This window comes from Melospiza melodia, chromosome 3 (genome assembly GCF_035770615.1).
Source record: "Melospiza melodia melodia isolate bMelMel2 chromosome 3, bMelMel2.pri, whole genome shotgun sequence".
NCBI classification, from domain to species: domain Eukaryota; kingdom Metazoa; phylum Chordata; class Aves; order Passeriformes; family Passerellidae; genus Melospiza; species Melospiza melodia.
The window spans coordinates 136,277,200-136,299,485 of record NC_086196.1 but is presented as its reverse complement, the minus strand read 5'-3'; the positions used below and the strand labels follow the sequence as shown (position 1 = coordinate 136,299,485).

Here is a 22,286-nt window from a genome sequence, read left to right as displayed (position 1 = left end):
CCTTTGGTGTGCGAGTGTGAAACACTGCTTAAATAACCATGGAAATAGGTGAGAATTTGCTCTGACCTCCCAAATTAACCCAAATTATAGAAGCAAATTTCATTATAAGGTTGGATTGAGTTTTTTTTTTAATTTTAAGAAAAACTGGTCTTTCTCCTTCATGGCCCGGAACTCTTGCAGCTGTCTGCGATCACATCCCACATTATGGCAAAATATGAAAACTTCTCCTGCCTTTCCAAGGCTTCCCCACATCATCGGTCACGGTGACCGGGCCTGAGCTGTAAATACATCTGTAATGACAAATTAAACCCAATTATCTGCCAGGCCTGAGCACTGAGGTCTTCCCACACACGGGTGCTTGCACTTGCGTGACAGCGCTCGAAAATAACCCCAGCACCGTTGGCACGAGGGGCATTAAAGGCTCTTTTGAAAACGCCCATGTTTTCAAACCTACTCCAAAATATCAGGGTTTTTTCCATTTTTTTCCCTTTTCCCCCCTTTTTTATCCTTTTTTCCAGGAGCTCCTTGCTGCGGGGTGCGTTGAGTTTGCAGCATTCCCCGCGCTCTTGCACCTTTCTAAACGCTCGCGGCGTTCGGCGGCGATTTCTTTTTCAGTACGATAAGCTCGGGCTGGATTTTCTCATCCCCCAAAAAAAGAACTGGCGGGTGTTGGGTGTGCTCCAAAAGAAGAGCCAGGCAGAGATTTTCCAAGTTGGATGCAGATCTGACCCCGTCGTCAGCGCTGAAATGTTTCAGCTTTGGGGTTTTGGCAAGACCTGGGTTTTAAAGCCAAATTTGGGGCAGCGTCAACTGGAAGTGAAAATAATTTTTTCTTTTCCAAGAAGTGCCCAGTGATTAATTTTTTTCTCAATTATTTGCTGGCACTGAGGGTTTTTTTTGCTTAATGAGGTGGATACCTAATTGTAGAATGAAGTCTTTGTTTGGGGGGAGCAAGTTGGGTATTTCCAATCTCTTTTTGCTTTCTCTGTCTTTTTAAGGCCAAACCTGCTCAGGTTTTAAGATCAGCCATGCCCTAAAAAACCAGAAAAAACAGTGATAAAATAAAAAACAACCTCAAAATTACCCACATTCCTTGCTCAGAGCTGAAGCCATCCCTGAATTAAAGCACAGGGCATTTCACTGGGAGCTGGTGCAGGATCAGGCCCATGCAAATAGATTCTATAGGGAAGAAACTCAGCCCACTGCAAATTACATGGGAATTTACATGTGTTCTCAGGGAGGTGAAACCCCAAAATCCAGTGGGACCTTCCTTTTTTTCCTGAGAAGTGGCGACTTCATTTATACACTGCAGCATGAAGGAATTCAGGATGTTTTTTTAATTATTTTTAGTCACCCCTAAAGCTTGTGAGACCCTTATCGGAGCCAGCTGGGCTCGAACCACTCACACCAGACTTGGGAGCGACTCAAAAATTAATTTTGTTTGCGAAAAAGGAAAAGAAATAACTCCTGGAAAGCCAAAAATTAATAATTTTTCCAGCAGAGGTGAGGCGAGGGCAGCCGGATGAGGGATCCCGCAGGGCTGATCTCCCGTCTCCACCAGGGACTGGTACTGGATTGCTTCTGAATCTGGGATGACAAAATCGCTGCCTGGAAATGCTTCCTCCTAATCCCTGGGAATTAAGTTGGTGTCTGCTGGGGGAGCATTTCAGGAGAGGTCCCGTGGTGGGACGCTGCTCGCTGCTCCTGTTCTCCTTCCCGGAGCTCAGCCCTTTGCTGCTGGACAATGCTTCCAGCACGGTGCATTTACAGGGAGCTGTGATGGGGCTGGGTTCCCACTGCCATCAGACTCTCCCAAAAGGTTAAAACCCAAATTTGGGGGCAGAGCTGAAGCAGGGAGGGAGAATGAGGCCACGCCAGTCCCTCCAAGCAAGGTTTTGCCAATTCTTCCTGGTTTTTCCACATGGAGCTCCCTGTGTTCATAATATTTAAGCAAATTCCAGGCTGTCCTCTGACCTCGAGGGCCTCCTTTGGCTCTGCAAACACCTCCAGACAGTTCAGGAGACATCTCCCTCTTGCTGGATTCCCAGCTGCCCACCCCTGGCTGTTGCCAGCCCTTGTGCTATGGTGCACCTCAATTTTCCTACAAGCTCTGGCTTCCGGAGTCCTGTTATCATATGTTAGGCTCTGCTCTTTCAGAAAGGGAAAGAAAAGCTTTCCTGGGCAAGGGAGAGGCTGGAAAACCCTGATTCCTTCATGCTGAAATCCTAGACGAGGCAAAAAAAACCAAAAAAGAAAACCCAATCTAATATTTATTATTCAAACTCCAATGACTTTCCAAGCCAGACTCTTGGATTTGCAAGCCAGGGAGCCACTATTATTCAACATCCAGGGCTCACAGTGCTGGAGCTGTAAAAAAAAACAATCAGTGAGGCCCTGAGCCCCAGACATCAGGACTCCTCCAAATGACGTGTGGTCCCAGATGTCTGAGATTATTTTGGGAAGGGAGTGCTGGCCCCAGGGGCTGCCTGCCTGGGGGGCTGGCTGCTGGGAAGGACTCTGGGTTGGGACATGCCTGGGTGGCGTGGAGCACGAGAGGGGCAGCTGGTTTGGGGGTGGGATGTCTCTTCCTCATGCTCCTCTGGGTTGGGATGATGCTCTGGATGCTGGGTATGACTTTTCCCATGTTTCAGTCCTTCATTATTTTCCTGGGACAGATGAGTGATGCTGTAATTTATCCTGCCCCTCTGGACATGAAGATCTGGGCTTGAGGGTCTTTTCATTTCCCAGAATAAGTAGGACACCAAGCAGGAGGGGGATTTCACCCTGTTCCCTTTGCCTCAAGCCAGGGAAGGGTCTCACTCTTGCCTGCTCTCTTCCCAAACCCACATCCCAGTCAGGTTCTGGCACCTCCCTCCACACAAATCAATAACAACGGGTGAGCAGGTTAATTATAATCACAGAATAAACGCCGCAGTCTCAAAGTTCACCCAACTCCAGCAGCATTTCAAAACGAGTGGACGGCGCCAAGAAACTTTCATTGATTCCTCTGGGGCAGGTGTGGGAGTTTGAACCTGTCCCCAGGCTGATCTTGATTCGAGGCTACTCAATTTTCCTCCTTATCTCGACTTTCGCCTATCTTATAATGCCTGTTATTTTAGATAAAAAGTCCAATCAATTGAGTTAGAAAAACTGCAAGTTATATGTGGCCCTGATAAGTTCGGTACCTGCCGTTTTATTGGCCTGGGCTGCGAAGTGACCTTTGCAGATGCTTTATCATCCCCTCCTCCCGCCCCGCTCGGGGGCTGAGTTGACTTAACATCCAGAATAACTAATAAAAGAGGAAAAGAGAAGGGCCAGGGGTTAGACAAACTCACTGTCCCCTCTAACGTGATGAGCCCTAGTAAACACCTTTTTGTTTGTCCCTGGCTGGAGTCCCGCTGGGAGGCCGGGATCTGGCCTGGCTTGTGCTGGTGCAGCTCCTCTGAGTGGGATTTGTCAGTGGAACAGCTCTGAACTGGAGGCAGAACCTGTGTCTAAATCAGTGAAATTAGAACAAAACTGGGACAGGGGTTTGGAGTTTGGATGTGTCAGTATTGGTCGGTGCTGTTGTGCTCAGGGAGGGATTGGGTACGTGGAGCAGTCCTACATATTCCATATATTCCTGCACATGGTATAGATGTGTTTTGTATTTATAAAGTGAGGTGTTTTAATATATCATATGTGTTTTACACACATATAAAATTAGGGGTTTTTTTAAATATACATGTGTGCATTTGTGCACATATATATAAATATATATTCGCACACTATTCTATATAGCTAAGTTCTACATGGTCACAGAATAATAATAATTTTAATAGCAAAACCAGAAAGAATTGATTGGAGATGATTCCTAACTTGCTACAGTGGCATTCTCAAGGACATGCCAGGCATCCCTGCCTATGGAAGAGGGTCTGGAACCAAATTATGTTTAAGATCCTTTCCAACCCAAACCATTCTGTTATTCTAGGACATGTTATATGTAAATATACAAATATATATGTTTATATATATGTGTACCACATGCCCAGAAATATAATAACAATAATACAATTGTATCATTGTATTTCTACAAGAAAGATTTTGCCTGTTTGCTTTAGATAAATGTCTATTCTTCTGATCTGGGGAAAAAAAAACACTCAAACACCACAATCTTGGGGTTTCTGGAGGTGTAGAACTGTAGAAATGCTCTTTTTAAGATCCTGAGCAGGACAACCAACTCAGCAGTGGCTGAGGGCATGTGGATGAGGCTTTGGAATGCCCAAGGATGGACATTCCCTCATCTTCTACTGAAAACCCAACAGACCATAATCTTCAGTCACTGGTGAAAGATCATCTTGGGGTTGTCCTGTGCAGAGGCAAGAGTTGGACTCAATGTTCCCTGTGGATCCCTTCTAGCTCAGGACATTCTGTGATTCTGTGGTAATTGTTAGCTCCTGGCATGGACCAAGCACAGACCATCTCAGCCTGAGTCCAGCCTCTCCTGGTGCAGCTCCTGGGAGGAAATTTGGGTGTGATTGGCGTCTCAGAACATCTGAACATGGCCAGACTCTGCTGGCTGGGCTTAGGGTCAGGCTTCCAAACCTCCCCAGTGGCTGGCCCTGGCTCACTGGTTACCCTGCAGCCATAAGGACAATTCCCATGGCTCAGCCACGGAACAGCAGATTGGCAGGACTCCACAGCACACCTGCTTGTGGTCCCCTGTGGGGACACCAAGAATGGCTGCACATGATCCCAACTCAGAGACAGCTGCCCAGGAGGGATCATGGCACTGCAAATCCCAAGTTTTTCTGATCCTCTTCATTTTTTCCCCACTGTCCCTTCCCTGAGGCCATCAAAGAAGAGTCTTAATGGGCACATCCACTTGGAGATGGGCCAGATTTCAAGGAGGGCAAGGCTGTGGCTCTTTTTTCTTTGTCAAAAGAGAGAAAGACCATTTCCAGGTTCCTCCTGCCAAGCAGACTCCAGGCTGAGGCTGACCCCATCTTCCCCATTCCCTGGGCTCTCCATGCTAATCTAAGATTTGTTAAAAAATATTTGGACAGTCGATAAGCGGAGGAATCTTCTGTTTATCAGAGGAGCCTCGGATATTTACAAGTGTAAGAACTGCAAGGAGGAGTAAGGAAGGGGAGGTCACCTTGGTGGGTGGGAGTTCACTCAGGCACAACTTGACAGTCAGCAGAAGCTGCTGTTGGACACCAGGTTGGTCTCTAAAAGGTGGCCAAGAGGCTCCCATCAAAAGACCCTCAGGGATGTCTGCATTCCTGTCTCCTTCAGAGCAGGCTGTGCACCTTTGGGATGTGGGACATGGTCCTTCAGTGTGTGTGTGGACTGTCTCTCCACTCTGTGATAGCCATGAGGCTGGATGGTTTGGGCTCTGGCAGTTTTTGTGTGCTGAAGAGCTGTCACTGCTTTTCCAAGCAACTAGGTTGGCCATGCCCCCAGCTCCTGCCCCTTCCCAAAGTAGTGTTTAGATCTGATTTAGAGGAATCCAGCTTGTTTCCACCCACCCTTCTTCCATCCATTTCTTTTCTCCAGCTTTTGAAAGCTGTCCTCTGCCCCCCTCCAGTGTCACTCCTTGTCATGGGGAAAGGACAGCGTCACCACGAGATGAAAAGCCTTGCTCAAGGGCATCCTAATGCAGAGCCAAGACTCAGCTCCAAGCCAGGCCCAGAATTTGCCCAACCTTCCCATCGTGGCCCTCCTGCACATGATCTCAGCTGGTCCTTTGGCTGCTTCCACCTCCACCGTCCTTCAAAGCGCAGAAAACATATCCATGAAGGAAAAGGAGTATTCCTGGCTGCTGGCAATGGTGTGTGCCACAGACCTTGGCTTGCTGCAGGCAGAGCAGGGAGTGCTGCATGGGAGGGACACAATGTTCCCTTTGCCTTGACGTGAAACATTTGGCCTGGGAAGGGTTGCACGGGAAATGTCTCGCCGTGGTGTTTCGCGAAGCCGGGGAAAAAAGCAGATTTCTTTGCCTTCTGGAAAGCCAGACTGCAGGGTGAATGTTTCCTCAGTAATAAGTAGGGTCTTTATCTTTTCAGAGGGAAAAGTGTTTGGCCCAGGCAGCTAACTGGGTACACAGTTACCATTTTCTCCACCACAGATGTGGCAGATAAACCCTGAAACTTTCTGGGATGGCACCAAGCCATTTCTGCGAGGCTGCACAATGATGCTTTTTGCTTGAAAGCATGTTTCTGGCTAAGTGTGGGGAATTTACCTGGTTCCCCATTTCCTGCAGATCCTCAATCACATGGGTGATGCCTTCTGTTACCCCAGATGAGGGGAGAGCAGGGAGCCACATTCCCAAAGCCCCCAGCCCAGAGATGGGCACTGCTCAGACAGGCACTGTCCTGCTCTCCCTGTGTTTAGATCTCTAAAGCCCTGGGTGAATTTTCCCCAAATTCTGTCTGAGAGACAACAGGAAGAGAAGAGAGAGCAGAAGGGGAAAAACCAATGAGCAAAATCTGTTTTTATAGAAACACCCTTGGCGCCATCAGCTCCATCCTCACTTTCTGATCCCAGCCTGTGTGCCAAGGTGGTGACGTCCCCATGGACAAAGAAAAGGCTCAATGACAGCTTTCCTTTGACTACAGAACTCCCCCATGCATAAATTTGGGCATTTAAAATTTGCCCTGTCACTCCCTGGCCATTCCCCTTTTGTTTCTTCTCTTTTTTTCTCCTTCTCTGCCCCAGTCCTGGACCAACCAGCCCTTTTAGCTGGGATGTGATTTGACCAGAAACTTTTTGGTGGGCTTTTCCCCTTGAAACTTCCACTTCTGGAATCATGCAATTCATGGAAACACCTCAACCCATCCCAAAGAAAAAGAAGATGTGACTTTCAGCTCCTCTAGCTGCAGCAAAGCGCTGGTTTAAAGGACCCCAAAAGGCTGGAAGGATTTCCAAACTGCCACTTTTTAATGGGAACAATTTTGGGATTTGGGACAGAGTGGCTGGGAATGGTAAATCCTGTATCTCCTGGCATGCTGTTGTGGCTGTCCCTTGAAGCAGAAGGTGAGGGTGTCCTGGGTGGGATTCCAGGGTGTCCATGTCCTTTGCCTCAGCTGCGAGTGCCCCCGAGAGTCCATTTGGGGTTTGTGTATACACAGGATCGTGGCTCTCACCTCTTATCATAACAAATTGTTTTAGGAAACTGCTTCTCTGCTGGGAAAACTGCTCTCAGGCTGTGTTTAGAGCCTCTAAGTGGCCTGGCTGTGTTTGAAGGACAGTTCCTCCTTTGCCGAGTTGCTTCATTGGGTTGAGGAGACACTTCTGCAGGGGGAACTGTTGATATCAAATATCTCTGCAGCTGTAAACAAAACTCCAGTGCTATATTAATGGAAGTCTCTTTCCATCCAGAGAGGGTGAAAGCAGGAGGGGGTTGGAGGGAAGCAGAAGACAACCTCGTTGTTTCTCATGCAGGAGGGTCTGATCCAAACCAGGGTAGGGAGGGCTCTTTGTCCCTTTCCACAGGATAATTTGGGAAGAGAAATTCATAAATTGGATGCTGGCTCTGAACTGAAGGATTCAAAACCCTTCCTTTTTCTGTTATTATTCCTTAGGTTCCTGATCCATCAGGTTTATGCATTCAAGATGATCTCCCCTGTGCAAAGAGATTTAATCACAGAATCACAGAATGGTTTGGGTTGGAAGGGACATTAAAGCTCATCCAGTCCCACCCCCTGCCATGGACAGGGACACCTTCCACTGTCCCAGGTTGCTCCAAGCCCCATCCAGCCTGGCCTGGACCACTTCCAGGGATGGGTTCCTATAGAAAGCCCAAAGGTCTGGACTCAGGAATGGATGTAGTGCCAGGCTGGCAGAGTTGGGGTTTGCAGAGATGGTAGGAAAGAGGTCACTTCAAGCCACGCTCCAGGCTCAAGCCTTGGGTTGAGTTGCACGTGGATATCTGGTTCTCCTGTTTTGGAAGGCAAAATTCCCCAGACTTCTGGTGAGCCAGAGGTGTTGGAGGTGTGGGCTGGCAGGACCAGCTCCAATTTGCTTTTTTGATGACCTCAGCATTGTCCATACAGGCTGATCTCAGTGGATGTGAAGGATCCCTCCCAACAACCAAGTGTCAAGAAGGGCCACATCCAAGAATTCTTTTTTTCCCTACCAGACCCCTGTGTCCCACTCAGGAGTCACTCCTGGCTCCCTGGGGACTGGATATCCCATTGTGGAAAGTATTTCTGACATGAGCATACTCAAGGCCTCACCCAAGATTAGCAGCCTGTTGTGCAACACACAAATGACATTTCCTGCCCTGGGGACCTTGCAGTGCTCATAAACAGTAGATGTGAGGGGAAAAAAATCTCAATTTACACAGCAAGTTGATGACCAGGATAGGGATGGGACACAATCCATTCTCTCCACTGGTCATTCAGTGAGATTTCATGATTTGCTTTCATGTGAGAAGCTCCTTCATTGACTAAAGGCAGGGTTTTATGAAGAATTAAGTAGAAGGCCATCAGGATTAGCCAACACCAGGGACCCAGCCCATAAAAAGGACTGAATGATCCCAAGACAAAAGATAAGGGCTTGGCAAAGGCACGTGGGGAAGCTGAACATTCAAAGAGGAAGATGAGGCCACTCAGCACACATGAGGCTCCTTCTCAGCCTGATCAGCAAATCCTTCCCTCAACCCTGTCCCAGTGCTGGCTGTACCTGGCTTTGGGAGGGGGAGTAAATCTTTCCAGCAGAAAGGCCATTCCAGAGGTCACCGGATGGACCCATAAATCTCCATTATCAGGCAGCGGCTCCTGTGCCACAGAACGGAAATTATTGCCCTGAGTGTGACTGGGGGAGCCTTTCCTTCCCCCCTCATTGTTCAGGGCCCTCCGGGAGCCGCTCGGGCCATTTGCTGCCTGAATAAACGTTTCCTTTCCCGGCTGCAAAGTACAAGGAATAAGTGTCAGGGGATCTCATAATGCCAGGATTTAGAGCTCCAGCCCCGAGCCAGAAGCCAAGGAAACACTTTGCTGCTTTTTCCTGGGGAGTCTCCTTAATCCCCATTATTAATAACAGTGACAAATTAAACAATTAGTGCATTTGAAGCCCAGTGACCTCCATGCCCAATTTAGCTCAGCCTGATTGGAGATCCCAGCTCCTGTGGGCTCTGAGCCCTGGGAACATTTTGGTTTCCTGGGTCCTGAACACCCACCCACATCAAACTGCACAAGCTGCAGGTCTTCAGGTGACCCTTTCTCATTATTTTGTAGATCTTCAGGATTCTACAGAGCAGGGGGGACGTGTGGCCAGAAGGACAGCTCAGAAAGCTCCCCTTGGCAACTTCGTCCTGGAGTTCACTGATGCTGTGAATATATGTATAATTGTATATATACAAAATAACAATTATAAAAATATAATTTCTTCTAGAAAGAAATCGAGTCCCTTGTTTCCCACTTCCTTAGGGCCCAAACACCCTTTGTTCAATAAATGACACGCACCAATCCCATATCATCACCTCTAAATCAACTTCCAGCAGTGCTCAAGACACCTCCTGTGCCATCCCAAAGCATTCTTTGAGGCAGGTGAGGATATCTCTCCTCCAGGTGATATCTCTCGAGGTCAAGGAGCTCTCCAGGCTGCAGGAATATTTTTAATGAGGTTGCACTTGGCGGGTGTCATCTGACTCAGCACTGGGTGGTGCCCAGAGGGGACACACCCATCTGATAGGGGCTGTGATTAGGGAGAGCCGCCCATTGCTGGAGCCTCGGTGTCCCCTGGGAACAAAGTCTGTCCCTTCCCTGATGCCAACACCAATGATTCCTGTTTATGAACCTTCACAAGGATCACCTTTGCCTGCAGCTGAGAGGGGAAAGTCTCACAAATGTTATTGCCACGGAAGCAGAAGGGGACTTATGGAAACTTCGACCAATGAAAGTTTGGATGGGGCTTGGAGCAAGCTGGGATATTTCAAAGTGTTCCTGCCCATGGCAGGAGGCTGGAATGAGATGGGCTTTAAAGTCTCTTCCTACCTAAATCATTCTGTGATTCTAAGGAATTCCCTTGAGATAGATGTTCTAGATCCAAATCCCAAGGAAACTGGGGAAAAACCCCAAAACCCAACCAAAGAAATAGGAAGAATATCAGCCAAATGAAGATGGGAAAGGAGAGCAGGTCTCAAGGCAGGTTTGCACTGGTGTTTTGGATGTTGATGAGAAACCAACACTGAAAATAATGTGGCATTGGAGTTGGTTGTCCCCTTCTTGGGAAATAACACTCAACTTTTGGCAATAAATTATTTATTGCCAGCAGATAGGAGACTTACATTTTTCTAAAAGCAGAAATAAATCCATACTTGACATTTTTTGAGGGACCTTTATTAAGAACTAGTCCAATTCTTAACATTTCCAAGGGACTGTTAGGAATTCTCTCCTTTGTCTTTTAATAAAAACTTTTATATTTTGGTTTCCTGGTGGAAAAATTTCCAAGAAAGACTGTATTTTGTAATTAGTCACAGGCACAACTCAAATCACTCAAGTTTTAACTGTTACCTTTTGATTACCTCTGCTCTGCTAAATTCTCCCTGGATTATGTCCACAACTCTGTACTGAATTATTTTCGAAGAAGAATGCATTTTTTACAGGAAAAATTTACTGCAAAAATACTTTGGCTTTTTCTTTGGAAAATTATAATCAAAAACCTCAACAACTTCTAAGATGAAAAAAAAAAAAGTGAAATGTTTTACTTTCTTGAGATTTTTCAAGGAAACGAGTTCTTTCCTGACCAGCTGTTCCAATTCCTTCTCTTTTCAAAGGAAGTTTATTTGATCTAGATTTTGGCTGTGACTCAATTGTCATTTTAAGGGTGAAAGTGAGGGTTATGGTATCACTGAATCCATGTGGACAAAAATCACCTGGAGGGATTCCCATCTTCTTGAAACCACCAGAATTGCCCCAGGGTAATGAGATTTTCCTAAACTGCTGGGAAGATACTGAATTCCTGCTTTTCTGGAACCAGAGCTGCTTGGGTGCAATAAATTAGTGCTCTCTACCATTTCCCCATGGGCACATGGTGTAATCTCCTGCCATTTTTAGCCAGATTTCCTAGGGAGAATTAAGCTCACGTGAATATTTGTCTCTGCTAACTGGCGCCACTTCATTAATTTTTTTTGTCCTTTGGCTGCTTCACAGTTATGCAGTTTCCTGCAGATTTTCCAAAAATAGTCTGGGGAAAAGAGAAAATAAGGCCATGTCTGAACATAACCCTTGCTAGACATCAGAGAATCCACATGGGACTGAGGCACAACTCAGCCAGAAGACAAATTTTGTTGGTTTGCTCCTTGGGGAGCAATTGTCTTCCAGCAGGAAGCTGAGATTTTTGTGTAAAAAGCAGGTGGACAAAAAATACAGTGAAGTTCTTGGTTTCTGGAAGGGTTTGTATGGAATGGGGAGGGAGCAGTGTCTTTCCAAAGGATGATGATGCAGTTGATCTGTGTTGTGCTGACCTTTGAGCTTCCTGGTCCTGTCACAGCCAGGACTGGCCCAGCCCAGGGCAGTTCAGAAAATGCTTTGGGTTGGAAGGGACCTTAGAGTTCATCTCATTCCACACCCCCTGCCATGGGCAGGGACACCTTCCACCATCCCAGGTTGCTCCAAGCCCTGTCCAGCATGGTGTTGGACACTTCCCGGGATGGAACAGCCACAGCTTCTCTGTGAAACCTGCACCAGGGACTCCCCACCCTCACAGGGAAGAATTTCTTCCTAACACCTGACCTAACCCTGCCCTCTGTCAGTTTAAATGCATTCCCCCTTTTCCTATCACTCCATTCCCAGTTGTCCCTCAAATCCCAGCTGCAGCCAAGCCCCAATGAAGGATGTACCAGGAATGCAGTGGGTGAATGCAGCAAGCCCTGGAGTGTAGCATCAAACACAATACAGAGTTCTATCAAAAGCTGAGCCTCGAACACACATAAATTCCCAACAATCCCTGTTAGCTGTTAGCCTAAGCTGGGGTTTGAATCCCAGAACCATGGAATAGTTTGGGTTGGAAGGGACCTTAAAGGTCATCCATTTCCAACCCCCTTCCATGGGCAGGGAATCTTCAAGTTGTACATGAAGGTTCACATCTACATCCACTCCTTCAAGTTGTGGATTCCTGCACCTCAGGAGACGTTTTCTGTGCAGAGAATGGGGTGGAGGCACACGAACCTCCCCTTGGCTCTCTGCAGCCATTCCCCTCAGCAGAGGGGCTGGGTGAGGAGCATTCCCATGGGGAGCAGGGCACATGGAATAGTTTTCTGAGATGCAGCTGCCTGAGCTCTGGGCAGGTCTGCTCTGTGGGGTTTGTGTTTATCCATGGTCTCAGGAATCTGCCTTGATTGTAACCAGGGTTGCTTATCACCTGCCCCGATCTGCTTGCCCTGGCTATGGCCAATCTTGAAAATTGGATAGCATCAGAGCAGAAGGGAAAATTGATAATATCAGAGCCTCCTGGTATCTGTGTCCCAGCACATCCCTGCTGCCACAGAAGTCTGAAGCCATGGCAAGGAAAGGAGTCCCTCTTCCCAATAATCCCAGGGGGGTTTCCTTGGGAAAGAAAGAGCTGTTTCTTGCAAAAGATTTCTATAAAATCTGTTTCTTGCAACCTATAAAATCTGAACATTTGTGATGTCTTGAAATATCTGTTCTGGGCTAAACTGAGAAGCAGAGCAGCAATTACAGGTACAGCCACCTAATTAATGAAGTCTTTTCCCTTCTCTCCCATCCTGGCAGCAGAATTTTTTGATGATTATTCCGAGGGGCGAGAATGTGTCAACTGTGGGGCCATGTCCACGCCGCTGTGGAGGAGGGACGGCACGGGGCACTACCTCTGCAACGCCTGCGGGCTGTACCACAAGATGAACGGCATCAACCGGCCCCTGTTCAAACCCCAGAGGAGGCTGGTAAGTCCAGATCACACCTGTGGGAGGAGGAGGCAAAGAAATCTCAGCCAGCTGGAGATGCCAGGGGTGTTTCGACTCCCATCTGCCCAGCTGAGGTCCAGACTTTCAAAACAAGCCAGATTTTCTCATGCTTGGGATACTCCAAGCCCTGGTACTGCCCAGAGCCGTTCTCCAGACAGTCAGGCAGGCAGTGGAAGGGGCTGTAGGACACAGGGTGATTTTGGGATATTTGGAGGAATGGCAACTCTTTCCAGTTCCAGAACAGTATCCACAGGGGTCCCTGGTCACTGCTGGGTGAGCCCCTCACTTCATGGTGACTTTTCTGGATTTCTGTTTTGGATACTCTGCTCCCATATCTGTTGTATGAGGGGAAGCCCCCATTGTAGGGCAGATCAGGGCACCCCAAGGCCTCTGGGGTCAGGGTGGGGTGTGCACAAGGAACCGGGGGGACAGGAACAGGATTGTTCAGCCTGAAAAACAGAAAGCTTTGGGTTGACCTTATTGCAGCTTTCCTGAAGGAAGCCTATAGGAAAGATGGAGAGACACTATTTACAAGGATAACAAGACAAGAGGGAATGGTTCAAACCGACAGAGCAGGCTTAAATGGGATATTAGGAAGAAATTCCTCCCTGTAAGGGTGCTGAGACCCTGGCACAGGTTGTCCAGAGAAGCTGTGGCTGCCTCAGTTGATACTCTGCTGCTCCCTGCATGTTTTGGTGAGGGGTTTTGGGAAAGTCTCTGTATCCCCAGTGACATGAGTCCATCACAACAGGCTGAGAAGTTTGGGACTGTTCAGCCTGGAGAAGAGAAGGTCTTGTGGAGACCTCACAGCCCCCTCCAGTACCTGAAGGGTCCTACAGGGAATCTGTGACTCTTCATCAGGAACTGGAGTGACAGGAAAGGAGCAATGGGTACAACTTTAAAGAGGGGAAATTTAGGTTTGGTATTAGGAAGAATTTTTCTCTGTGAGGGTGGTGAGACTCTGGAATAGGTTACCCAGGGAAGCTGTGGATGCTCCAGCCCTGAGAGTGTTCAAAGCCAGGCTGGATAAGGCCTTGAGCAACCTGGTATAGTGAAGGTGTCCCTGCCCATGGCAGGGGAGTGGGGCTAGATGAGCTTTAAGATCCCTTCTATCCCCTTAAAATTCTATGATCCTACAACATTCTATGATTCCTTAACATTCCCTGATCATGAACTAAAAGCAGCCACCGGTAAGCCAGATTTCCACACTCCTTGTTTTCCACGAGGCTCCATCCCCACACCGCCCTTTGTAACCCCGTCTGTGCCCGAACCCAGGCGTCCCCCGAGAGTGACAAAGTGACACGGGCAGGCTGAGCGCTGCCAGCAGCCACGGGCACCGAGCGCCCTCTTGTGAAACGCCTTTCCAGAGTCCCAACGATCCAGGCAGGATCTCACCCGGCACCCAGCACCTTCCCTCTCTCATTTACTGGCCTCTAAGGCCTGAACTTTGAAGGATGATGGCAAAAGTCAGGCAGGTGTGGAGGATGTGGCTTTTCTTTCCTCCACCTCCCACTGTTTCCCAGGTCAAATTTTGTATCTTATATGGATTCAAGCCTGTTACTTTCTCCTGTTGCCTTCTGAGCCTGACTAAACCAGTTCGCCCAGAAAAGGAACTTTGGGCCTGCTCCCTAATTCATTAGTGAGACTTCCTATTAATTATTCCTCGTTATCAAGAGGAAGAAAACACTGCTGGAAGCTTCTCTTTTTTATCTTCCCCTTGAGCTCTACAAACAACATAGCACAAAGCCAGCAAGGAATATGGAACATTTATGGAATTGATCACATTTTCTTGGGAGAGCCACGATGCCTGTAAGGGCTTGGGAGCAGGAAAAGGTGGGATGGTCTGAGATCCAGACACCTTAGGGTAGGTGTGTACATGTGCAGAGGGTCTCTAAGCTGCCACTGGAGCTGCTGGAGATCTGGGGCTCTGTTCAGGTGATGTGGGATTCTGGAGAAAGGAGGCTCAGGGGGGACCTTCTGGCCCTCCACAAGTCCCTGACAGGAGGGGGCAGCCAGGTGGGAGCTGGGCTCTGCTGCCAGGAACAGGGACAGGATGAGAGGACAGAACCTCAGGCTGTGCCAGGAGAGGTTTACTGTGGACATCCAGAAGAATTTCCTCACTGAAACAGTGGTCAGGCATTGGCTGGGGCTCCCCAGGGAGGTGCTGGAGTCCCCATCCCTTGAGGTGTCCAAGGAACAATTGGAATTGGCACTCAGTGCTCTGGGCAGGGTGACAGGGTGGTGATCAGTCACAGGTTGGACTGGATGGTCTTGGAGGTCTTTTCCAATGATTCTATTTCATGTCTCTGGTGCCACCTGAGATGGCCCAGGAGAGCTGAGACCTCCTGGAGTCAGTGGAAAGGAAAGAGGGGCAGAAAGATGCAGTTGGACAATTGCAAAGGGGCAAAAAGATAAAAAGCCAGAAAAATACGAGAGGCAAGAGGAGAGGGAACCCTGAGGTGTGGTGGAGTGAGCTGGTTGGGATGTGGGGTGCAGCTGGTGAGGGCACTGCAGGGCTCACTGTTTCCTGGCTCTGTTGTCCCCACAGTCAGCATCCCGCCGCGTTGGGCTCTCCTGTGCCAACTGCCACACGACGACCACCACGCTCTGGCGCAGGAATGCCGAGGGGGAGCCCGTCTGCAACGCCTGCGGGCTCTACATGAAGCTCCACGGGGTAAATCCTGGCTGTGGGAGGGTGCTCATGACACCAGGCTGGGGGCTGGGTTCTTTACATAGCTCTGCGCTCTCCTGGAGCTGCTTTTCCTGCTGTCCTTTTGGGTTTAGTCTCCCTCAAGGTTATGTTGTGTTTATACCTGCAAGGGGGGGTACATGCTGGGTATTTCTCACTTACTAATTAGGTTCCATTTGCAAATAAGTCTTAAAACCTAATAAAACAAGGCCCAGATTCTTCCCACATAAATTCAGGCACTTCAGTAAAAAAACCAAGTCTGAAGCACAAACACATGAGCTGTAGTTCCCTTCTGGCCCTAAAACACACAATACCATGGTGTGATTTTCTTATTCCCATTTGGATGCACATCTTGAATCTCCCTTGACCAGGGAATTTGGGCTCCTTTTTGTTGTTGCTTTCAATTAAACCAGCTGGACCACAAGTTAGAACTGGAATCATGTTCTCTTAGATGACCTTAAGGACATTCAGCAACCAATGTGCTTTTCTGTTTGGACTCACAGGTTCCAAGGCCTTTAGCCATGAGAAAAGAGGGAATTCAGACGAGGAAACGCAAGCCTAAGAACCTTAACAAAACAAAGGCACCAGCAGGTAAGTATCAAATGAAAAAATTTATTTTATTATGTGTATTTGTGTGTGCACTTGTATTTCTAACCACAGTGCCCTCAAATTAGAGAGATCCAATGACAAAACAGGCCATTTTTTTAAAAACAATGGGGGATGTCTAAATACCTGAATATCCTTCCAACTATTTAAAAATTTATTTTTACCACATACTACTGGGTGAGTGAGCATAACTCTGTGCTGAAAGGTCTTTGGAAAGAGCCTGTTTTACCCTCTGGTTTTACCCCAGGCCCATCCAGCAGCGAGAGTCTTACCCCAACCACCAGCTCCACCAGCAGCAGCAGCAGCAGCACCACGACCACCGAGGAAATGCGCCCCATCAAAACAGAACCTGGGCTCTCATCTCACTATGGGCACCCCAGCCCTGTTTCTCAGGTACTGAGGGATGATGTTAGCAGTGGAAAAAAAACATAAAAAGGGAAATAGGGTGGTAGACATGGGGAGAACATCCTCATAACTTTACTTAGGTAGTTCAGCACCTGAAGGGAGGCTGCAGGAAAAGATGGAGAGAGACTATTTACAGGGGATGGGGTGATAGGACTGAAGGGAATGGCTTCAAACTGAGAGAGGTTTAGATTGGATATTGGGAAGCAATTCTTCCTTGTGAGGGTGGTGAGGCCCTGGCACAGGGTGCCCAGAGGAGCTGTGGCTGCCCCTGAATCCCTGGAAGTGTCCAAGGCCAGGCTGGACAGGGCTTGGAGCAACCTGGGATGGTGGAAGGTGTCCCTGCCCATGGCAGGGGTGGGAAGGAGATGATCATTAAGGTCTCTTCAAACCCAAATCCTTCTGTGTTTCTAGAACTAGAAAGAAAGGGAGACAGGAGGAAAGAGCCTGCCCAAAGTATCCCACAAAGGGTGCAATCTCCAGCCCTGCAGCAAATCCAGACACATTTTTTACAACAGCACCAGCCCACACTAAAGGGATTTACATGGTCCTCTAAGGTTTGAAGCTTTTTTCCCAGCATTCTTTATTTTCCATAGGCATTCTCAGTCTCTGCCATGTCCGGACATGGATCATCCATCCACCCTGCAATCTCAGCTCTGAAGCTTTCCCCCCAGGCCTACCAGTCAGCCATGAGCCAGTCTCCACAAACCAGCTCCAAACAGGACTCCTGGAACAGCCTGGTGCTGGCTGAGAATCACGGGGACATCATAACTGCATAACCTGGCCCTTTCCCTATGAACTCCAGGCTGATCTGCTTGAGAGATGAAGAAGATGCCACATAATCATCAAGTCAATGTTGTCTCCACCTCCCCTGCTCTCCTGCCTTCTCTCCCCTTGTGAGATGTTGCAGCAGAGAGGTAAAGAGAATTTATCTGAGGTGTAGGGGAGCTCTTATGAAATGAACAGAGAAGACTCAAATCTCAGAGTAACTCAAGGATTTGAAGCCTTTTTTCCCCACTTTAAATGAGCCTCTCTATTTGACTGTCACCACTTACTATGAAACAGCCAGAAACACAGAGATAGACAAAGTTCTTGAGTTTTATTTAACAATATCTGGCATTTTAAGACTCAGACAGTGGTGGAACAGAGACACTTCTTCTGCCACCACCCATTCTTTTCCCGACAGAAGAAAATGCCATTGTCTTCTCATGACCCAAAATTCAGTGATCTTCCACCAAATGGAGCCAGTTCCAGGACACTTTGCTGAACAGACTTCACTAGAGATTCTTTAGTGGCTTTAGTGGACTTGATATGATGTAGGGCAGAGAAAAAAAGAGACATCTCCCTTCCTCCTCAGCTCACACATTGTCTTCATTTTTCTAGATGGTCTGGAAAGCTCATGAATGTCTGTATTTAATAACTCCTTTCCTATTTATCACTACTAAATCATGGGACTGTGTTTCCAAAAGGTTGTTGGCTGAGCCTGGAGTAGGTCTGTCCAAAGTCAAAGGAGGATTTTGGAAGAAGGAACCTTCTGGAAGAAGGTAGATGAGACCCATGCTGGTCATGAAATCCTGGAGGAAATGGCTGGGGTCTTCCCTGATGGATAGCGACAAGCCAGGTTTAGAGATGATTCAAGAGCACAGCAAGAGAAAGATGCTCTTCTAACGCTGCTGGGCCACTGCTTTTCAGACAGATAATTTAATTCTTTTGCCTATTTTTATGTTGGTTTGGATGCCACTGATGAAATCTGACTGTCACTTATTTTTGGCTGTACTGTGAGTGCCCACTTTCCCCCTAACAGCTGGCTCGTGACCATTTCCCACATCTAATCCTTTAGGATTTCACTTTTTGCAACAAGCAGTGGCTTCAGCCCCTAGAGGAGGTGGCAGGGGCTGTTTTCCTTATCAAGCATGTGCACAGACTTGCTTGCCTGCAAGAGAAGCACAACTCCATTAAACAAGACTCGACTGTTTGTTTGCCCATAAGGCTCTCAGCTACCAGGGAATCCTGGCAAATAGAGTTGGAAAAGATGCAAAGAGCAGGACTCATTCCCTTTTCCCAAAGGGATCAATCCTGCCTAATCCAGCCCTGACTGCTCTGCCTCTGGTTTAACAAACTCAAACTCCAGCAGGGCAGATGCCACAGCTCCCCTGGGCAGCCCAAGTGCTTCACCAGATGCTTCCCATGACGTTTGCATCAACATTTCCAAGGAAGGACAGCTTTGCCTGTCCATGCAGAGAGTTCCTGGGAGACCTCATCCTGCAAGATTCTTCACTCTGGTTTCTGTCTGCTCCCAAGCTCTGTTACCCTTCTTGCCCTCCTCTCTTTTCCTCCCCGCATCCAGAACTCAAGTACAGAACTACCAAGTGAGAAATCTCCAAGGGGGATTGTGCAACCCTCCCAAATGTGCCACCCTCTGCCTCCCACTGTTTAACACTCCCACAAGGAGAGTTCTTCCACACAAACTAAGGCACGTGACTTGGTGAAGAGGAGAGCCACGGACAGGTTTGAAGCAAAAGAATGGCATTGTGTTGTCTTTGCTTGAACTCAATCTTTTCCTCCCTTTGGTGTAAAAGCTTCTCTAAGGAGAAGGATTCAACTGGACTGGTTATGACTGGAGAGTCTCCACATTCCTCGCTCTCTCCATAGCTCAGATTTGCAGGGTTTTGTAGGGGTGACAGAGCCTCCACATTCCCTAGGGAAAAGCACCATGGCAATGGTGCCATGGGAACAGCTGGGTGGTGTTTGCACCAGTTTCCATTGTTTTGTGGAGCTAATGCAATGTTTAGCCTCATTAGTGCTAATTACAGATGAGGGAAAGACATTCATGAAACATGAATACAAAGAAATTAAATTCTGTGATTTTGTTCAGACCTGCTAGGCTGTAGAGAAGAGGCCAAAAATAGCCTTGAAAAAAAAAAAGAATTTGAGGTGAAAACACCAAGGTGTTTCTCCATTGGCAGGAAGATCTTTAGCCAAACTCCTCCTTAAGTAAATCCCTTTGCAAATGGCATTGGAGCTCTCCTGGGAGCTGGCTGTGAATTCCTGGCCATAACACAGCAGCCTGAACCACAAAATGCCACGTGGCTCATGCCAACTTTTGAGAGATCCAGAAATACCCTGGAAAGCCCCAAGAGGGAGTAGAGCCTCCTGATAAGGATTAAAAGTCCAGACCAACCACAGCCCCATTTCTCCTTCCATCTGGAGGCTCACACTGGTTCTCCATTCCCTTCCCTATTGCTGTGCTCCTCCTCCTTCCCTCAAAGCCAAATTCCCCGGTGGAATTTTTCTCCTCCCTTAAAAACCACTCAGAGATGCCAGAAAGAACTCTGCTTATAATGCCAGAAGGAAAAAAAAATCCCTTCAGAACATATCTGCCTTATGTCCCCTTAGTAGAGATTTATTAACTAGATTTTAGCCTTCCTCAAAGCCTGAAAAACTATTTTTGAAACAGACTGAGGAGCATTTAAAAGTCCCTGCTAACAGAACAAGGGATCTGATTTCAAAAGGTGAAGCTCTGGAGGACAGCTTTAGGGGTAGAGGATAACTCTTTAAGGGTAGAAATTAGCTCTTTTGTCCCCCTTTCTGCACCAGAAGCAGAAGTTTGGATACACCAGGTTCTGTGGTTCTTTTCAATCACCCAAAACTGTTGTAAGGCTGCTGTTGGCCCAGGAGATTTTGTCTTTTTCACGCCAGTGCTGATATCAGGATGGTGAGAGACTGATCTCAGATGAGCATCACCATTTCATGTGGGGTACAAACACACCATAACTGATGGGTCCCCTTCTTCAGGACTTCTGATGATCAAATTACAGAATAATTTAACTCAGAAGGGACATGATCAGGTCTCTCAAGGCCCTGTTCAGGCAACTTTTGAATATTCCCAAGGATGGAAATCCCAGCACCTCTTTGGGTTCCTGTTCCAGTGTTTGACTGCTCTCATGCTGGAAATGTTTTCCCAAGAATCACTGGCAAATTAATTATTCACATTTGGGGATTCCCATGTAAGGAGTCATTGTGGGAGGCTGAACATGGTTTCCAAGGCCAGGAATCACTCAGAGCCACGTCTTGCAGGGATGGCCAATGCAGGATGACAAACTCCAGAGGTGACAGACCAAGGGATACTCACAGGACAGGAGGATTAAAGTGCTGCCACTGTCAGTTCACTCAGCTCCCTCCAACAAGAGGAGCTAATTACAAAATTACAGGTTCCACCTGAGCTCTGCTTCCCTGCCTCTGATGGGGGAGGCAGTTAGAGCCTGCTTTGGTAATGAATTAGATACAATTATTAGAGACCCATTAAAACAAAGTAATTATTGGTTTTATTATTGCTTTCATTGCTGGAGAACCTCATGAGATCCACACCAGGTCCTACACAAATACAGGACCGAGAACTATCCCTTCTCTGAGGAGCAAGAGGGAAGGGCCCACTCCTGCAAAACACCTCAGCACATTTAAAACTGCATTTGTGGGATTTGCTCCACTTGAGATCACCCCTAATCACGAAAATGTTGATGCTGAAGGGTTTATAGCACAAGGTTTGGGTGTGTCAAACTAGACCTTGGTAATGGCCCAGTGGCCACCAAAGTGAGATGGGCACATGAGAACCAGGACAGGGAGCCAAGAAAGGTCATTTAACCACTTCTAAATGTCTTTGCTCTTTGTGGAAGTGCATTATCTTGATTCACTTCAGTTATTCTTTGTAAATTGATCAGACAACATGCACAGATCACTTGCAATCTTATGGGCTTGGATGGAGAGGGTGCAATCAGGAGGAGCTCAGGAATATTGCAAGGGAGCTTTAAAACCAATCAACAACTCTCAATGTAACATTGAAGCTGTGACTATGTCTGGGGTGGTGTTTTGTTTTGCCCTTTTTTTTCTCCCCATGTATAAAGTTTGAAGCTTTCCAGGTCATCTGGGAAGGTCTCATGGAAACAAACATTTATTTGTAAGGGGGAGAGGGAAACCAACCAACTGAACAAGCTGTAATTATTTAAAGATGTAAAAAAATATCTATTATGAAGTAGTATGGCTACCAATCCACGTAACTTCTACACCTTTAGAACTAATGGAAATAAAACAATGATAATAAAACCAGAAGGTTTCTGCTTGATTCTGTCTACCCTCATAGGCTTCTTGGAGAGGGCAGGGGGTAAATGATGAAATACTGAAAACATGAAATGCACCTGGAGAAGAAATGGTGAAGTGGGTCCTGTCCTAGAGAGCTCACAATGAAAAAATTACAGGGAATTTAAAATCAGAAAAGATGAGATAAGATTTCTCAGAGCTCTGTTCAGTCAAGTTTTGAACATACCCCAAGATGGAAACCTCACCACCTCTTTGGGTTCCTGTTCAGTGTCTGACCATCCTCATGGTGAAAATGTTTACTGAAATCATAAAATGTGAAGATGTTGGAAGGAACCTTAAAGCTCACCTAGTCCCTCCCCCTGCCATGAGCAGGGACAACTTCCACTAGACCAGTCTGTTCAAGGCCTTATTGAACCTGGCCTTTGACACTTCCAGGGATGGGGCAGCTCAACCACCTTTGGCAGCCTGTTCCAGTGTCTCAAAGTTAATAATTTCTGACCATTCTCCAAGTTAATAATTTCTTCCTAATATCTAATCTAAATTTCCCTTCCTTCAACTTGCACCCATTACTCCTTGTCCTATATA

At 47.3% G+C, this 22,286-nt stretch overlaps 1 protein-coding gene across 3 annotated transcripts in view; it reads left to right on the top strand.

Moving 5' to 3' along the window:
• The window catches only part of GATA4 (GATA binding protein 4), a 29,873-nt gene extending 8,160 nt beyond the window's left edge, over nucleotides 1-21,713 (top strand). For 2 of the 3 annotated variants that reach the window (XM_063153168.1, XM_063153167.1), the window contains 5 exons: nucleotides 12,720-12,889; nucleotides 15,459-15,584; nucleotides 16,103-16,190; nucleotides 16,453-16,598; nucleotides 17,204-21,713. In XM_063153168.1, coding sequence (XP_063009238.1) covers nucleotides 12,720-12,889; nucleotides 15,459-15,584; nucleotides 16,103-16,190; nucleotides 16,453-16,598; nucleotides 17,204-17,386 — 713 coding nt within the window. In that variant the 3' untranslated portion in view covers nucleotides 17,387-21,713. The remainder of the gene's footprint in view (nucleotides 1-12,719; nucleotides 12,890-15,458; nucleotides 15,585-16,102; nucleotides 16,191-16,452; nucleotides 16,599-17,203) is intronic. The other variant, XM_063153169.1, reaches the window with a different exon arrangement.
• Nucleotides 21,714-22,286: the final 573 nt, after the last annotated feature.